The following is a 19,028-nucleotide window of genomic DNA, read 5'->3' as shown; positions in this document are numbered from 1 at the left end:
ATGTTTTTTAAATCTATTCAACATATGTAATCAATGTACTTGTTTATTTATTGTTTTTATTTTATAATTTTTTTCTCTGCTAGATTATGTATTGCATTGAACTGCTGCTGCTAAGTTAACAAATTTCACGTCACATGCCAGTGATAATAAACCTGATTCTGATTCTTTTTAACCTGGTCCAAGCCATTTGTGACTCCAGACCTCAGAGCAATGGGATTCACCTGTCTGTCCCACTCTCTTCAAGGGGCAATTAGAGGTGGGCTGTAAATGCTTTGCTGACCTTGCTGATGACATCCATTTGAAGTCAAGTTTTCATGTTTTGGTGACAAACATAGATCAGCGTCCTTGCAGTTTTTGACAGTCATGTGAATGAATGTGACCTGCTTCCATTGTTTGCGCTTCAAACAAAATTTACTGCGGTAAAATTGTACACTTGGGCAAAATACAAGTCGTCTGTAATTTTAAGGTAGTCCTTGCGGAGGTAATTATTTTATATTCTCAGTTTTCAATGCTGGCTAATTACACAGACACAAATATCCAGACCTGCCTCTTGGTTTTTTTGCACTACCTTACTTTCCATTTTTCTATTTTCTATGTATGATTTATAATTTAAATTTTTAATATTTACTAATTTTTACTATTTTTAATATTTAATATTTGTAATCCAGGGGGTGGGAAGCGCAGAATCAGATATCGCTGTGATGATTGTACGTTTTAGTACCAATTGTTTGGTGACAATAAAGTATAAAGTATGAGTATAAAGACACTTGAGGTCCTAATGTGGACTGATAATTCCAGTGCTATACTTGGGACTAACTGCAATACTAGAGTTACCATCTTTTATATGAGATGTGAAACTTAGGTCTTGATTCCCCTCTCTGGATGTGAAAAATCCCATGGAGAGCTATTTCAAAGAAACGAGAGTGTTTTCTTTGAACAATATCCCTCATTATTGCATTGCTGTATATTCAGCCCTTTGAACTGGTTTTGCTAACCACTTACTTCGTCGGAGCACTTAGACCTAGTTTGTGTTTACTCACTGTTAATCCACACCCCTCAATATTTATTCAAGAAAGTTCTTGTTCATCGCAGTCTTGGGGGATGTCTGTAGGCCCAGTCTCCACAGCCTGTGTGGAAATTGAGTTTAACATTTTTACTTTGATTTAATAAGTTGCTTCCTAAATTCTTTTCTGAACAACTGAGCCTTGAAATTATGAATTATTTCTGTATGCTTCCTCACTTGATAAATAGGCTCTTTGTTGGATCCATTAATCATTGTAATAATGATATTAGATTGCTCCTCTGATCTTCCAAATATACGAAAATGCAACCCACATTTACATAATTTAATTTAATAATTGAACTCTCAGGAGTTATCAGGTGAATCTTTGCAGTCCCACTTTCATAGCTACTTTATATCTACTGAAGATGTAAGTGTACCAGATAGATCCTAACCAAGACTACGTAACTGATAATGTAGTTGATTTTTTTTCTCTCATACTCCAGTCCCCCAAAGATAAAACATTCATTTAGCCTTCTTGCCTGCTTTGACCATTGGGTTTTGGTGAATTAAACACAAGGAACTAGGAGCAGGAGTAGGCTTTCAGCCCTTTAAACTTGCCGCACCATTCAGTTCAGCAGCTCTCTGCTGGCCTCGGCTGCTTCTGTGCCATTTCCCCATGACTGTGGACGAGAACAAGATTCCGGGATGGTGTGTTGCCTTCAGGGTGCCAGGGTCTTGGATTGAATCCATAGCGTTCTTAAGTGGGAGGGTGAGCAGCCAGAAGTTGTGGCTCAGATTGATACCATTGACATGGTTACGAAGGTTGACAAGGTCCTGCAATCTGAGTTTAGGTGCTCAGTAAAAGGAGAGAACTTCCAGGGTTGTGATCTCAGGATTGCTACCTGTGCCACATGCTACTGAGGCCAGAACTAGGAAGATTATATAGTTTAATACATGGCTAAGGAGTTGGCATAGGATGGAGAGCTTCAGACTTGTGGACTTGTGGATCATTGGGCTCTTTTCCAGGGAAGGTGGGACTTGTACAGACAAGACAGTTTGTACCTGAACTGGAGGAGACTAAAATCCTTGTGGGTAGGTTGGCTAGTGTTGCATGGGGGCGGGGTGGAATTAGACTAGAAATGTGGGAGATGGGACCCAGAGCGTTAAAGCAGATAGCGGAGTGATTGTGGGGAAAGATGTCTTTAAGCCTACATACAAAGCCAGGAATGGAAAGGTTGGGCATGGTAGGACGAATGTTCTGAGTTGTAGGAAATGCATTTGAGCTGTGGACATGGAATTATGACACTGTAGCCATTGGTGAGAATTGGTCACAGAACGGGCGGGACTGGCAGCTCGTCGTTCTGGGGTTCTGCTGTTTCAGACATGTTAGAGCGGGAGTGTGGCATTACAAGCCAGGGGAAATGTTTCGGCATGCTCAGGCAGGACAGGCTTGGAGAGTTCACCTACTGAGACTGTATGGGTCAATTGAGAAATAGAAGGGGGTTACCATGTTAACGGAATTACAGACCACCCAATAGTCCGTGGGATTTAGAGGAGCAAAGTTTATAGAGAGATCGCAGACTGTTGTAGGAAACGTAAGGTTGTGATAGTAGGTGATTTTAACTTTGCACATAATAATTGGGAGTCTCAAAGAGGACAGGAAAATTTTTAATTGGGAAAAGGCAAATTATGAGGCTATAAGGCTAGAACTTGCGGGTGTGAATTGGGATGATGTTTTTGCAGGGAAATGTACTATAGACATGTGGTCAATGTTTAGAGATCTCTTGCGGGATGTAAGGGATAAATTTGTCCCGGTGAGGAAGATAAAGAATGGTAGGGTGAAGGAACCGTGGGTGACAAGTGAGGTGGAAAATCTAGTCAGGTGGAAGAAGGCAGCATACATGAGGTTTAGGAAGCAAGGCTCAGATGGGTCTATTGAGGAATATAGGGAAGCAAGAAAGGAGCTTAAGAAGGGGCTGAGAAGAGCAAGAAGGGGGCATGAGAAGGCCTTGGCGAGTAGGGTAAAGGAAAACCCCAAGGCATTCTTCAATTATGTGAAGAAAAAAAGGATGACAGGAGTGAAGGTAGGACCGATTAGAGATAAAGGTGGGAAGATGTGCCTGGAGGCTGTGGAAGTGAGCGAGGTCCTCAATGAATACATCTCTTCAGTATTCACCAATGAGAGGGAACTTGATGATGGTGAGGACAATATGAGTGAGGGTGATGTTCTGGAGCATGTTGATATTAAGGGAGAGGAGGTGTTGGAGTTGTTAAAATACATTAGGACAGATAAGTCCCCGGGGCCGGATGGAATATTCCCCAGGCTGCTCCACAAGGCGAGAGAAGAGATTGCTGAGCCTCTGGCTAGGATCTTTATGTCCTCGTTGTCCATGGGAATGGTACCGGAGGATTGGAGGGAGGCGAATATTGTTCCCTTGTTCAAAAAAGGTAGTAGGGATAGTCCGGGTAATTATAGACCAGTGAGCCTTACATCTGTGGTGGGAAAGCTGTTGGAAAAGATTCTTAGAGATAGGATATATAGGCATTTAGAGAATCATGGTCTGATCAGGGACAGTCAGTATGGCTTTGTGAAGGGCAGATCATGTCTAACAAGCCTGATAGAGTTCTTTGAGGAGGTGACCAGGCATATAGATGAGGGTAGTGCAGTGGATGTGATCTATATGGATTTTAGTAAGGCATTTGACAAGGTTCCACACGGTAGGCTTATTCAGAAAGAAGGCATGGGATCCAGGGAAGTTTGGCCAGGTGGATTCAGAATTGGCTTGCCTGCAGAAGGCAGAGGGTGGTGATGGAGGGAGTACATTCAGATTGGAGGATTGTGACTAGTGGTGTCCCACAAGGATCTGTTCTGGGACCTCCACTTTTCGTGATTTTTATTAACGACCTGGATTTAGGGGTAGAAGGGTGGGTTGGCAAGTTTGCAGACGACACAAAGGTTGGTGATGTTGTAGATAGTGTAGAGGATTGTCAAAGATTGCAGAGAGACATTGATAGGATGCAGAAGTGGGCTGAGAAGTGGCAGATGGAGTTCAACCTGGAGAAGTGTGAGGTGGTACACTTTGGAAGGACAAACTCCAAGGCAGAGTACAAGGTAACTGGCAGGATACTTGGTAGTGTGGAGGAGCAGAGGGATCTGGAGGTACATGTCCACAGATCCCTGAAAGTTGCCTCACAGGTGGATAGAGTAGTTAAGAAAGCTTATGGGGTGTTAGCTTTCATAAGTCGAGGGATAGAGTTTAAGAGTCGCGATGTAATGATGCAGCTCTATAAAACTCTGGTTAGGCCACACTTGGAGTACTGTGTCCAGTTCTGGTCACCTCACTATAGGAAGGATGTGGAAGCATTGAGCATTGGAAAGGGTACAGAGGAGATTTACCAGGATGCTGCCTGGTTTAGAAAGTATGCATTGTGATCAGAGATTAAGGGAGCTAGGGCTTTACTCTTTGGAGAGAAGGAGGATGAGAGGAGACATGATAGAGGTGTACAAGATAATAAGAGGAATAGATAGAGTGGATAGCCAGCGCCTCTTCCCCAGGGCACCACTGCTCAATACAAGAGGACATGGCTTTAAGGTAAGGGGTGGGAAGTTCAAGGGGGATATTAGAGGAAGGTTTTTTACTCAGAGAGTGGTTGGTGCGTGGAATGCACTGCCTGAGTCAGTGGTGGAGGCAGATACACTAGTGAAGTTTAAGAGACTACTAGACAGGTATATGGAGGAATCTGAGGTGGGGGCTTATATGGAAGGCAGGGTTTGAGGGTTGGCACAACATTGTGGGCTGAAGGGCCTGTGCTGTACTGTTCTGTGTTCTATACTGTAAAATGGCTGAATGGAATAGAGTTTGTCAAATGTGTTCAGGAAAGTTTCCTTAATTAATAAATGGAGATCCTAACTAGAGAGAGTGCAATGTTAGATCTCCTACTAGAGAATGAGACAGAGGTTTGTGTAGGGGAATACTTTGCATAGTGATGATATTGGCAGTAGTTTCAAGGTAATTATGGAAAAGGACTGGTGGTGTGGTAGGCAGTGAGAAAGACCATATGACCATAAGACCGTCTAAGGTTACAGCAGGACCCAGATCAGCTAAAAAGTGGGCAGAGGAATGGCAATAGAATTTAGCTCAGACAAGCGCAAAGTGATGCATTTTAGGCTGTGACACACACAAAGTGCTGGAGGAACTGGGCAGGTCAGGCAGCATCAATGGAAGGAAATAGACAGTCATGGTTTCAGGTTGAACCTTTCATCCGGACACCTAAATGAGCCACTGGATGATTGATCAGTTGAATTTCATGACAGCTCTTCAGAATCAGAGAGCCCACTCATCCATGGATAAGACATGCTGTAGGGCTTGCCACCCAGCACCTAACCCAGCCTTGTACATTGGAAGTTGAATCTATTGGCTACATATAACCCCAAAACTAGATAAACTAATGTTCAAGGCTAAAGGATATTAGTTGTCTTGTCCTATTTTGAATTTATGGGGATGATGTTTGAAAAAACATTATACATATTCCATGTTCAAGTTATCCGGCTGATCAATATGTTCTGAATCAGAGTACCAGTATCTATCAGTATTAACAACTTAAAAGTTTATTGTGTATATAATTTAGAAGGAAGCTGAAGGCTCCATCCTGTGCAGCTACATTGTTTGAGAAGTCAAAAATTGTGAACTCCACCATATACTATGCACAAAACACTTTACAGATATCACACTTAAGTGGAAACTGATTATTATAATAGAATTATAAAATTATATTTGGAAAAGGTTTTTAAAAAAGGGAATAAAAGTAACACCATTCCCTCATTTAAAAGCATTTATAATTTTTTGTTAGTTTCAGTAAATTGGCGTCATTAAGTATTATGTAAATGTCAGTCGTTTAGGAGGAACTCCAAGATTTCCTGCCACTAAGGCTATTTCCTGTAGTATCCACAGCAATCTGATTTCTTGCCCTGATAGTTAGTACAGCCCCTGCCAAATACTTAATCTCCAGGCAATTTTGTCTGTGAAGCTCCAAAGAGTTTACAAAAAAAATATGATTCTACCAATAGCTTGTGTTGGCTGAAACAAGGAACAAATCTGTCTCCATCCTCTTTACACTAAAGATAGTTAGCGACAGGGACAGCCGAGACGGGGAATGTCGGAAATCTGTGGCCTGGTTCATCTACTGGCTAAGGCAAAATGGAAAGTTTAATTCCTGACCCCTCAGTTTGTATACTGAATATCAAGGAATTCTAAGGTCTTGGCTCTTGGCTACATATGATCCTGAACAGAGAATAGCAAATGGATTAGAGTAAATTAGCACTTGAGTGATGCCCCATGTTTCCTGAGCAAATATGATACGAAAAAACAACTCTGAAAGAAAGGTCACCACCTGTTAATGATAGTTACTGCAAAAACAAACAGCATATTCAAGGGAATTCACTCTTACAAGCTTATTTTGCTAATTCAGGAGGTTTATACTGGAGCTTTGTAAACATTACCACTCTGAGCAAGGTCAAAGGTCATTGTTAAACATTTATTAGCACAACTATATTCTACAGTGGTCTTAACATCGTCTTCTGCAGCACCACCCTTTCTGTTTCCATTGAGCTGCTATCTGTATAGTTGGGTGTATGGGTGATGCTTCAGTGAGTGGCCGGTAGCTCTGTAACGTCTCTGCAGGACCACGAGATCCATCAACTATGGTGGTAATTGAAAGAGTTACTTCATATAAAAAATCAAACAACTTACAATGGAAACTCTAATTTGAGACCTCAGCCCCTGCAGGGTCAATGTTTCTGCACGTGTAGGTCTTTATTGGTGATTTATCTCTGGCTCCATGAACTTGTTGCAAACATTCAGACTGTGGGTAGGAATATTAGCTGGCACCATAGAATTCAGTTGTGTTTATCACCAGGATAAAGTTCTGATAAGAGTTAATGTTCTTCCTGTCACATGATTATTAATCTGCTGATGGTAGTGAATTGCAAGGTCTAAAGGTGCTGTACCTTCTGCCTCTGAGGCAGAGTCACCTCAAGTGAGCCCCAGCCTCGGTTCACTGCATCACACTCAAAATGCTGGAGGAGTTCAGCAGGTCAGGCTGCATCTATGGGGAAGGAGGGAGTTTTGAGTTCGAGGCTTTGAGGTGAATAGGTGGAAACAGGTAAGGGAAGGATGGTGGGCAAATAGAACCGGGGGAAGGGGGTGGGGGGGGAGGAAAGATGAGCCAAGGGAGAAGGGTATGTGAGTGATGGGCAGGTGGAACCTGGTACGAGAGGAGAATCAATCTAGGTTACAGAGAATGGAAAAGGTGACTATGGGAGAGGGAATCTGGGTGGAATGGTTGGTGTAGAAAGGTTCAACAAGGGGTGTAGGTTACCTGGAATCCTTTTTGCTCAAGATTTTAGCATCTATTGTCACTTGAGTTGTCATTCTGAACGTCATGGTTGGTGAGCTAGTGGCATCATGGCAAGAAATAGGTGTTGAACCGGTTTAGCCAGTGTTTATTGCCCATCATTAGTGCCTTGAGTGAGTGGTGGGAGAGCCACCTTTCTGCATCCCACAAGACAACTGTGTTCTGTGGTCGTGGTTTGATACAACTTAGTGGGCAGCAAGGGGTCAGCCACGTTAGTGTGGGATTGCGGTCACAAGAAATCTAGATCAATTAAAAGTGGCAGGTGTCCTTCCTTTAAAGCCAGTGGTTAAACAAATGAATTTCTACAGCAGTCCTACAGCTTTCTGTTTTGTGTTCTTAAATGACACCAAATTTTTAAAATAAAATCCGTTCAAATTCTCAAAATGCCATTGTGTAATTTGAACTCTCATTCTCTAGATTATAGATTACTCAAACAGTAATTGAACAGCAATGGTCATTGGAAAGCTATGTAGAATGTAAAGGCAGACTAGCTACTCTGAGCACTTGGTTCACATACCTTGATGTTTGACTAACTTCGCAAAATATAGTCTTTACAAACAACGCTGTAGAGGGTGAAGTATATAATAAAATGGATAATGTGGCCAATCATAGCAATGGATTTGATGAGGAAACTTTGCTTTATACATGCTTAGTCATATTTATTTGCCGTGTTTGTAGACCATATATATATTTCAAAAGGTTTGCTGCTGAGCAAGGTACTGAGCGAGTGTAAGAGATTCTATTTCAGATGTAGGCATGTGCAAGCTCATTTTATTTAAACTTGTACCACTTCGGAGGAAAGTATAGGGGAGGACATCAGAGATAGGTGTTTACACACAGAGTGGTGGGTGCATGGAAAAACACCCGGGATGGTGGTAGAGGCAGATGTAATAGGGGCACGTAAGACAATCTTAGATAGGCACATGGATGAAAGACAAATGGAGGGCTATGCAGGAGGGAAGATCTTGGAGTAGGATCAAAGTTCAGCACGACATTGTGGGCAGAAGGGTCTGTACTTTGCTAATCTATGTTAGTAAAGCTACCTCAGAGAATTTAACAACCAAGTCTTAAGGAGTTCAAGTCTTGTACTATATTGGAAACTTTAATTGATTCATTCACTCAGAACTCAAATTTTAATGCCAACAAGGGAAACCAGATTCTTTACACAAGCCATACCCAAATACAAGTCATAATATTGTGAATGGCAACAGTTACAGCAGACAATCCTGCTTCTAATGCAAGTGCAGCAAAATAAAATTCAGGTAAAAGATTTTTGAACGCAAAACATCTTTGGCAAAGCCACAAATTGCACCCTACAAAATGAACCACCAAAATTTAGATACTCAGTTGATTTAAAATTATGACCATTTTTTTCAGACTGGCATTGAAGTACCTGGGGGAAGGGGCAGTGAAGTTCAGAAAGTGAGGTCTTGGATTAATTTAAAACAAATTTGCTATAAATCAACATGTATTTAAAAACTTGAAACGAATCTTTCCACGAGTTTAATTAAATATCAACAGAAGTACAGCCAGCAGACAATATCCTCAATTATATGCATCACCAATCAACCAACACTGATGAGTAATACATTTTATTGTGGATATCCTCCTCTTCCTTTTCTGTGAACATTATAAGTGATATTTCAACAGATTGGCGGCGAGTTCCACCAGGAATTGGATAGGATCATCTCTATCCAAATCCTGGTGGAACTTTAAAACCTTAAAACTGCAAAACTGATCCTTGGTCTTCTAGTGGAGCCATATTTATTTGTGGTAGCACCACAGATTGTTTTAAGATTAAAGCTGTGAAGCAGTGGATGGAAGCCCTAGCTGTCCCGTGCATTGTTTCACATGATGATCCCTGTTGACTGTGGAGCAGAGCCAGCAACCTGTCTCTGAATGTGAACAAAACAAAAAAGATGGTTGTTGGCTTCAGGAGGACACGGAACAACCATTCTCTGCTGAACATCAACAACTCCTCCATACAGATCATTAAGAGCACCAAATTCTTTGGTGTTCACCTGGCGGAGAATTTCATCTGGTCCCTCAACACCAGCTCCATAGCAAAGAAAGCCCAACAGCGTCTCTACTTTCTGTGAAGGCTGAGAAAAGTCCATCTCCCACCTCCCACCCTCACCACATTCTACAGAGGTTGTACTGAGAGCATCCTGAGCAGCTGCATCACTGCCTGGTTCGGAAATCGCACCATCTCGGATCGCAGGACCCTGCAGCGGATAGTGAGGTCAGCTGAGAAGATCATTGGGGTCTCTCTTCTCGCCATTAGAGACATTTACACCACACGCTGCTTCCATAAAGCAAACAGCATTATGAAGGACCCCACGCACCCCTCATACAAACTCTTCTCCCTCCTGCCATCTTGCAAAAGGCACCGAAGTATTCGGGCTCTCACGACCAGACTATGTAACAGTTTCTTCCCCCAAGTCATCAGACTCCTCAATACCCAGAGCCTGGACTGACACCAACCTACTGCCCTCTACTGTGCCTATTGTCTTTTATTGTAATGCCTGCACTGTTTTGTGCACTTGATGCAGTCCTGTGTAGGTCTGTAGACTAGTGTAGTTCTTTTGTTGTTTTACGTAGTTCAGTGTAGTTTTTGTATTGTTTCATGTAGCACCATGGCCCTGAATAACGTTGTCTCGTTTTTACTGTGTACTGTACCAGCAGTTACGGTCAAAATGACAATAAAAGGTGACTTGACTTGACAATGACAGAAGATCAGAATCCGGTTTATTGTCACTGACGTAAGTTGTGAAATTTGTTTTGTGGCAACAGTACAGTACAGTGCAGGCATAGCAAAAATTGTAAGTTACAATAAAAAAAAGTAGTGTAAATGCGGAACAGTGAGGTAATGTACATGAGTTCATGGATGGTTCAGAATTTGAATGCAGTGGGAAAGAAACAGTTTCTAAAATGTTGAGTGTGGGTCTTCAGGTTCCTGTTCTTCCTCCCTGATGGTAATAATGAGAAGAGGGCATGCCCCAGATGGTGTGGGTCCTGAATGATGGATGCTTTCTACTTAAGGCACCATCTTTGAAGATGTCTTCGATGGTGGGGAGGCTTATGCCCCTGATTGATTTGCCTGAATTCTCTTCGATCCTGCATTGGTGCCTCCACACCAGACAGCGAGGCAACCAGTCAGGATGCTGTCCACGGTACATCTGCAGAAATCTGCTGGAGTCTTCAGTGACATACCCAATCACAAGCTCCTAATAAAGTATAAAGAAAGGAGATCCTGCAGATGCTGGAAATCCAGAGCAACGCAGAAAAAAAAAATGCTGGAGGAACTCAGCGGGTCAGAAAGCATCAATGGAAATGAATAAACAGTTGATGTTTTGGGCCAAGACCCTTCATTGGGACTAGAAAGGAGGAGGAAGAAGCCAGAATAAGGAGGTGGGCGGCAGGGGGGAGGACAAGCTCAAAGGTGATAGGTGAGGGGACGGGGGGGATGAAGTAAGAAACTGGGGGGTGATAGGTGGAAAAGGCAAAGGGCTGGAGAAGGAGGATTCTGATAGGAAAGGAGTCGATCATGGGAGACAAGGAAGGAGGAGGGGCACCAGGAGGAGGTGAGGCCAGAGTGAGAAATGAAGAAGAGGGAAGAGTGAGGGGATTACCAGAAGTTGGAGAAATCTGTGTTGGTGCCATCAAGTTGGAGGCTACTCAGACAGAATAGGAGGTGTCGCTCCTCCAGCAAGACAAGTTCCCAGGAAGGAACACCTCACATGTGACGTTGACGCTTTTGGATTTGTAACTGAACGTTTCCACTGCTGATGCCTCAATTGGTGTGTGAATATTACGAGATTGTTATAAACCTGATGGAAATTTGAAGTCCTGCGCATGTAGGAACTTTGTTTTGTAAGCTCTCCAGAAGGAGCTGTCTCCCATCCATTAAGAAAGTGACAACATATGCACAACTAACAAAGTGACCAATTTGATGCATTGTTTTAAACTTGGCAATTTAAATAATTATCAAAGGGATTGTTTATAAACACACAACAATATAAAATCCACTGAAGCAGTGACTCTAAGTTGGGTTATCCAAGTGATGCATTTCTCTTGACAACACCACCTCTCTACTGAAACTATAGATGGCAAAGCCAGTTCTTTCTGCCCTAACAAAGTAACAGTTTTTAGGATTAAATGAGGCAATTCCAGGCCAGCTGTTGCTCTATGCCAGGTGTGTGGTCCAAGGTAACAGTCACCTGTTATAGCGATTCACCTACATCTGTTCCCTCACAGAAATTCTTCTAGTCCTGCAGAGCCATTGGTTGAAACAGCTATGGTCAACAGTGACTGCCTGTTAACGGGGTGAATGCCAGATTAGGATATTCATCACAAAAGCATCGAATTGAAGGAAAATAGTAAAACATCCAGAAGGAAATATATTACTCAACAGCACTGTACAGAGTATCAATCAAAAACACCTGTCAAAATTCAAAGCTCAGTAATGTGGCAATGTAAGCTTACTTGGGCTGGTTCTTTGCAGGTTACAGCACTAATTAAATATCAACTGTCAATCATTTGGCCTGCTCTTGCTCCTATTTCTTATGCTCTTAGCAAGCACTGTGAAATTGATCCTGTAATTATGTGGTAAATCTCAGCTATACATCATTGATCACAGTGACTTGCATGAAGTATTGAGATGTACCTCTGAGTGTTCTAACACTAAATTGGGTGGCGAAGTCAACCCAGTGAATGTCAGAGAAAAAAAAGCACAAAATAGTGAAACAGATTGAATTTCCAGAGCTATGGTGTATGGTTTAATGTTAGACATACAAAATCAGTCACATTAAATCTATGCAAGACACATAGATTTTCTTAGTGAAGAAATACTAGGAAGGAGAAGATCTACAGGCCAGTTAGCTACATGTCTGTTGTTAACAAGATATTAGTGTCAGTATCAAAGAGGAGGTAACTAGTCAGGAGAGCTGAACATAATCAAATTGAATCAACATGAAAAGAAAATCATATTTGATTAATTTTCTTCTGTACTTTTAACGATGTGACAGGAAGGGTTGACCGAAGGGAAGCTGGTGATACAGTAGATTTAGATTTCCAAAAGACATTTCACAAGGTGCTATATTAAAAGCTACTGCACAAAAGCCCAGTGTTTTGGAGGTATTGTGTGTTAGAATGGGTTGAAACTTGGCTGTCGCACTGAAAATAGAAATTTGGAATAAATGAATCCTTTTCAGGCGGGGGGGTGTGACTGGTGGAGTGTGACAGGGATCTGATCTTGGCCCTCAACTGTTCACTATTTACATTAATGACATGAAGGAGGGAAAGAAATGAGGTTTCAGAGTTTGCTGATGCAAAAATAAATGGAAAGATACAGTATACTGTAATGAGGACATTGGATATACTGTACATTCTTTGAGTGATTGTGTGAAACCTGGCAAATGCAGTTTAACATGGGGGATGTGTACGGTCATGAACTTTGGCCACAGGAATCAAAAGGCAGGTTATTTGAAGAGAGAGAGACTGGAAATGAATGAAGTACAGAGTGGTATGGGTGTTTTGGTGCATGAATCACAAAATGTTAGCAGAAGGGTTTGAGTTAAGAAGGAGGTGGAGAGGTGTATAAGATCATGAGAGGCAGAGAGTGGACAGCCAGTGCTTTTGTTGCCAATACAAGAGGACGTCTCTTTAAGGTGAGTGAAGGAAAGTTTAGGCGACATGTCAGAGGTAGGCTTTTTTTTTTACACAGTTGAGTTGTATACACCTGGAATGCACTGCGAAGGGTTGTGAAGAGGCTGATACAATAGAGACTCTTTGGCATATAGTTGTAAGTAAAATAGAGGGTTTGGGGCTGTGTAAGAGGGAACGGTTAGATTGATTGTGGAGTAAGTCTATATAAGTGGAACAACATCCCATCACATGCTGTACTGGTCTATGTTCTAACGCTGGTAGGAAACAGAAATGAGCAAAGTTGGAAATTTCTCCTGGCTGATCTGTCAAGAACTGCACATTTTTCTCAAATGAAGGTTGAGAAGGTATCACACTAGCTATGGCTTGCTTGCATATTCTGTGATCCTTTTTACTTGATGCAAATAGATCAGAGCCAAAAGATGTGCAAGATTACACCCACTCCACTACAACCTCTACACTACTGCTATGAATCTAAGGTTCCATCTGTATAAATAGGACATGATGCGATTACAAATCAAGCTATATTTTGTTTTATTTATTTCAAGTCATTTTTAAAGACAATTTTACCTTTTATTCTCGAAGCTGCAGGATCTGTATTTATCCATGTGTTTTTTTTAAGAGGACTTGATTTCTCAAAGGCCATTTTACAGGTTTCCAGATTGTTTATTTTGTTTTCTGAAGAACAATATGTTCTTGAGTTGACCCAAAGAGGTGCTTCTTTAGCTCTCTTATTAATAGCTGGTCTGCAGGTCATAGTGTCTTTTTCTTTAACTTCAAAGTTCAAAGTGCATTTATTATTAAAGTAAATATACGTCACCATATACAGCCCTGAGATTCTTTTTCTTGTGGGCATACTCAGTAAATCTAATAACCATGATAGAATCCATGGAAGACCGCAGCTAACAGGGCAGAAAACCAATGTGCAAAAGACAACAAGCTCTGCAAATACCAAAGAAAAAAAGAGAAATAGCTTCCCAAGAAGCTCATACATCATTGTGAAGGGTAAACCGCTGGCCTTTCCTGCATTCCAAGCAACACAGTTAAAAGAAGTGTAAAATCGGATTCCAACTTAGCAAATGTGTAATTTATACCTGTTGACAGACTGAGAGATTTCTCACCTTGAATGTTGTCTCTCCAAAGCCAGAATGGGTTGGATGGCAGCAATGAACAGAGACAAATGAACACTGAATCTTGAATGTGGTGCGCGCTACACATATAATGAAGAAATTGCCATGAAGCAGCAGGAATGTTGTGAACTCCGCAGGTCGGGCAGCATCCGTGGAAACGAACAGTCAGCGTTTCGGACCGAGACCCTTCGGCAGGCCTGACGAAGGGTCTTGGCCTGAAACGTTGACTGTTCGTTTCCACGGATGCTGCCTGACCTGCTGAGTTCCTCCAGCGTGTTGTGCGTGTTGCTTTGACCCCAGCATCTGCAGAATATTTTGTGCTTAGGCATATTGTGAATATGGTCAAAGAAATAGGCAGTTTTAGAAAAAGATTGTAAGTTAGATTTCCAGTCTTGTGTTAGGTACTAACATTAACCCAGAGGAGAAGCAAAGAGATTCAATGCCAAATGAAATCACAGCTCGAAAAGATTGCAGAAGCAGAAGATTTTATAGATGATGACACCGACTTTTGGAAGATGAGGAAATCAGTGATGGATGAATGGCTTTGACTATAGTTGGAGTATGGAAAACAAACTTTGAGACAGTGGAGAATTAAAGTTGGATTGAACTTGACCTTACCAGAGAAGTCAGCTTTAGAAATCAAAATTGAAAAAGAGTTTCATTTCTATGAAGCTGTGGTCAAAATGATGTCTGATGTAGAAGTGAAAGTAAGCGATATAAAGGATGAAAACAATAGTGTTTGAAATATAATTCATGATTAAACAAATTGTGTGCAATTGTAAGCAAACTTCTGATGTAATGATGTGGAACATTTGGCAAATGCCACGGGCAGGTTTCAAGTGGGAGAAAATTTGCATTTGAGTATATTGTCTTGTCATGGGGTTGATACTGGTGACAGAATTAGATGTTGTCAGCATATATTTAGAGTATTGTTGGATGAAGTTATAAATAAATAAAATGAATATGAAATGGAGATAAATCTAGCGAATTGAGGAGAAGTTGGCTTTCCTCAAACTTTTAACTTGCTGGGGCTTTGCTTTTGCTACACTGTAGAGTGTGCAAACTGTGTATTTAGTGCAGGATATGTGGGTAGACCCAAATGCATTGGGAATAGTATTGCACGTAACCCCCAAATACATCAGATAAGCAATGTGTTTTTACCCATTTAATTGCAAAAAGAAACACAGAGGAAGTGAATAAAAGAGCAAATAGATTAAGTGAACTAAATATCTCTAGTTCACATTAGTGATCTAGATAGTGGTAATGATATCAGCATTATTATTGGCCTGGTATTGTATCTTTCAGGGTAGATTGTTGTTCAGCGGAAACAATGCCAATGCAGTTCAGTGCTGCTTGTTCTTCAGGGCCACATTGTACATCAACAGGCTGGTGACAAGTCTCTTGTATATCTGTTCAGTAGCTCCCCGAAATCACCGAAATTCTGCTTGGCTTTCTTAACACACAGATGTAAATGAAAGTCCATACTGGAATTGTGCCTGGTGAATTTGCTTGTGACAGAATGCAGTTTAATATTTGACCTTCTTTGCTCTTCCTGTAGGATTTCACCAGAATTTGAAAAAACACTCCTGGTTCCCAGCGAGCAAATGTTGGCGTCTCTAAACAGCTATGAGTCCACAGAGTCTGGCCATGTGGACATAAAGTTTTCTCCAAGAAGTATTTGTCGCTATGACCTTGATGAAGTTGATGTCCACTGGTTGGAATTGGTGAATGCAGAGTTTCAGGAAGCAGGTACCACATTTACTCTTTCTAACTCGTGAAGGAAGTACAGTAGTTAAGGACAAATATTCTTGCTGATGTTCTGAGAGACATTCAGATTTAATATGGACAGGTTTCTACCCTGCCTGTCTTCTTGTTGCGATTGAAGCCATAAATTTGTTGTTGCACAAACTAGCGTGTTTTGCTATTTGGAGATACACATTTTTGTTATTTTCTCTTGTTAACTGGGATTGAGTTAGTTGGTCTTGAAAGGAATCAGCTTTGAGCACATTTCAAATATAAATCATGTATAAGCACAGGGAAATAATTGATGTGCTAACAGTAAGGAAGTTGGGTATTCTTTAAAGGTGAGTTTAAAGAGTAAAATAGTGCCATGTCTGGAAGCAGTGTGACATTATTTCATTAACTGTGCTCAGGAATTATTTATTCCTACAGTTTAGCTAAACACAGAAACACATAAAATCTCTACCTTTTCCTTGCCCTGGGCTAAAGTAGGCATGGCCATAGGCCAAGTACACTGTAATACCATCAGTTGGGCACCTCTGTAGGATGTACTTGTAGTGTGACAAGTTAAGTACATACTGAGACTTTGAATCAGTATTAGTGTGTGTGTGTAACAAGGGACAAGGTAATTGAGTAAAGAAGCATTAACAGGATTGATGCTGAGAGATTATTACCAGTAACCAGGTAGTCTCCAACTGGAGCATGGACTTTGTCCATTTACAACTGAAGTTAGGAAACTTGGTAATTCTCAGAGTAATGTCGATGCCTAGTCCTGAAGTATAAGCCATGCTGAGAACAGTGGCTCTCTGGCGACATGGATCTTCTGGGAACTAGCCAATCTGAGAATCAGGAAAGAGACTGCATAAGGTTGGCCCCTCAGCCTCTTCCTATTGTGAAAATAAACACAACCTATCTATTCTCAGTCCTCCATTCTAGGCACCTCCTGATGAATCTCTTTTACACTATCGCTACCACATCCTTCCTCAAGTTTAAGCTCAAGTCTGCTGTCATTGTACATACGCATACCTGCAAATGAAACACTGTTCCTTCAGACCAAGTTGCAAAGCACAGTACATATAACCCACACACAACACAAAGTAATATTACCGCTCGTAAACTAACAAGTAATAAGATGCATTTGTGGCACGTTAAAAAGTATAACAGTATAACGCTACTGGGGCTTCATATGTGCTGAGACCCTGGTGGTGGCAGGGAGTTCAGTAGACTTAGGGCCTGGGGGAAGAAGTTGTGTCCCATCCTAACATTTTTTGTCCAAATGCTGCGGTACCTCCTGCCTGATGATAGGGATTGTTGGACGGATGGTAGGGATCATTGACAATGCTGATAGCCCTCTGCCTGCAGCGCTTTTGTTAACTATCTCTAATGGATGGAAGAGAGACCCTGCTATCCTCTCAGCAGGCCTTGCGGTCCTTTGTGGGGACTTTGCGGTCAGATGGTCAGGGCACTCTCAGTGGTGCTCTTGGCAAAACTGGTCAGCTCGCACCTTCCCAAAATCCATCATTATCTCTTCGGTCTTGTCTACTTTGAGACTCAAGTTGTTTTTGCACCATTTTACCAGCCACAGTAGCTCCTCTCTGTACACCATCTTGTCGACATTGTTGATGAGGCCAACCACCGTTGTGTCATCTGTGAACGTGATTCGATTTGAACTGGGAGTAGTGGTACAGTCGCGCATCAGCTCCATGTGGACAGCAGCAGACTGAGCGCCCAGTCCCGGGGAGCACTGGTGCACAGTGTGATGGAGCTAGAGATGCTTCTGCAACACAGACTGACCGTGGCCTTTCTGTCAAGACGTTCAGGATCCAGTTACAGAGAGAGGTGTTGAGACCCAACAAGGACAGTTTACCCACCATCCTCTGAGGGATGATTATATTGAACGCCAAGCTGAAGTCAATAAACAGCATCACGGCATGTGAGGCCCCATTTTCCTGGTGGGACAGAACGGAGTGGAGTGCAGAGGCTATGGCAACATCAGTGGACCGATTTGAGCAATTGGGGAACTGGATAGGATCCAATGTAGCAGGAAAATGGGATTTCATGCAATCCATAACCAGCCGCCTGAAGCCATTCGTGATTGTTGAAGTCTATCCCACTGGATGGTAGACATTGAGGCAGGTTACTACTGGATGATGGTGGCCACCTTGAGGCCTTAGGGGGCAGTGGACTGTTCCAGAGAGATGTTGAAGATGTCTGTTAGAACCTCAGTTAAATGGACTGCACAGTCTGTCACCCGAACAGGCACATTATCAGACCCCTGATCTATAAATACTGTATTCGTCCTGTAGTGTGGCCACCATGCGGAACACAACACTCTAAATGCAATCTAACCATTTTTTTGTACATTTGTAACATGCAGCTTTAACTTTTATACCCAATGCCTAATGCCTGAAGAAGCCTTTTTTTCACTATCCTCTGTACCTTTGTCACTTAGAGGGAGCTGTGGACTTGCACCCTAACGTCAATTTGTACATCAGTACTTATAAGATCCCTGCCATTAGCATCCTACCAGAATTTAACCTACAAATGTGAATTATCGCAGAATCGTCTGGAAGTTCCACCTGCCATTGGTTCATCTGTCTTTCCAGCTCATCTATGTTCCACACATCCTCAGACAACCTTCTTCTCTATCTGCATCTCTGTCAGTATTAATCTCATCTGGAAACCTACTAATCATACCCTGTGTTCTAAACCATTCTTAGAAATAGTTGTTGCTTGTAAAATTGGCTTATAAATATTACAAGCAACAAAAGCTCCAGCACCAGTCCCTGTGGTACATTACTTTGTTATAAATTTCCAGTCAGAAAAACACAAATCCACCACCACCCTCTGCCTCATAATGCTACGCCAGTACAGGATGGATTCAGTTTGCCAATTCACCTTGGGCCCCTCTTGCCTTGAATAGCGCAAAGGGTGGCGCTAACAGGGTGTAAGATTCATGGCGCCTTCTGTCTCCAATTAGTATATCAGAATCTTGAAATTAGGAAAATCCATTTGGAAAAAAAAACTCACCATTAGTTTCTGGGAGGTCTGTTTTTACACAATTTTCAAGCAGTCCT

At 41.8% G+C, this 19,028-nt stretch overlaps 1 protein-coding gene across 4 annotated transcripts in view; it reads left to right on the top strand.

The window, feature by feature from the left end:
- jade2 (jade family PHD finger 2) overlaps positions 1-19,028 on the top strand; it is a 171,632-nt gene that overhangs the window by 94,740 nt on the left and 57,864 nt on the right. For all 4 annotated transcript variants that reach the window (XM_072263926.1, XM_072263925.1, XM_072263927.1 and 1 more), the window contains exon 8: positions 15,770-15,960. In XM_072263926.1, the coding sequence (XP_072120027.1) occupies positions 15,770-15,960 (191 nt within the window). The remainder of the gene's footprint in view (positions 1-15,769; positions 15,961-19,028) is intronic.

This window comes from Mobula birostris, chromosome 7, assembly GCF_030028105.1.
Source record: "Mobula birostris isolate sMobBir1 chromosome 7, sMobBir1.hap1, whole genome shotgun sequence".
NCBI classification, from domain to species: Eukaryota; Metazoa; Chordata; class Chondrichthyes; order Myliobatiformes; family Myliobatidae; genus Mobula; species Mobula birostris.
This window is presented reverse-complemented; position numbering and strand designations above follow the sequence as displayed.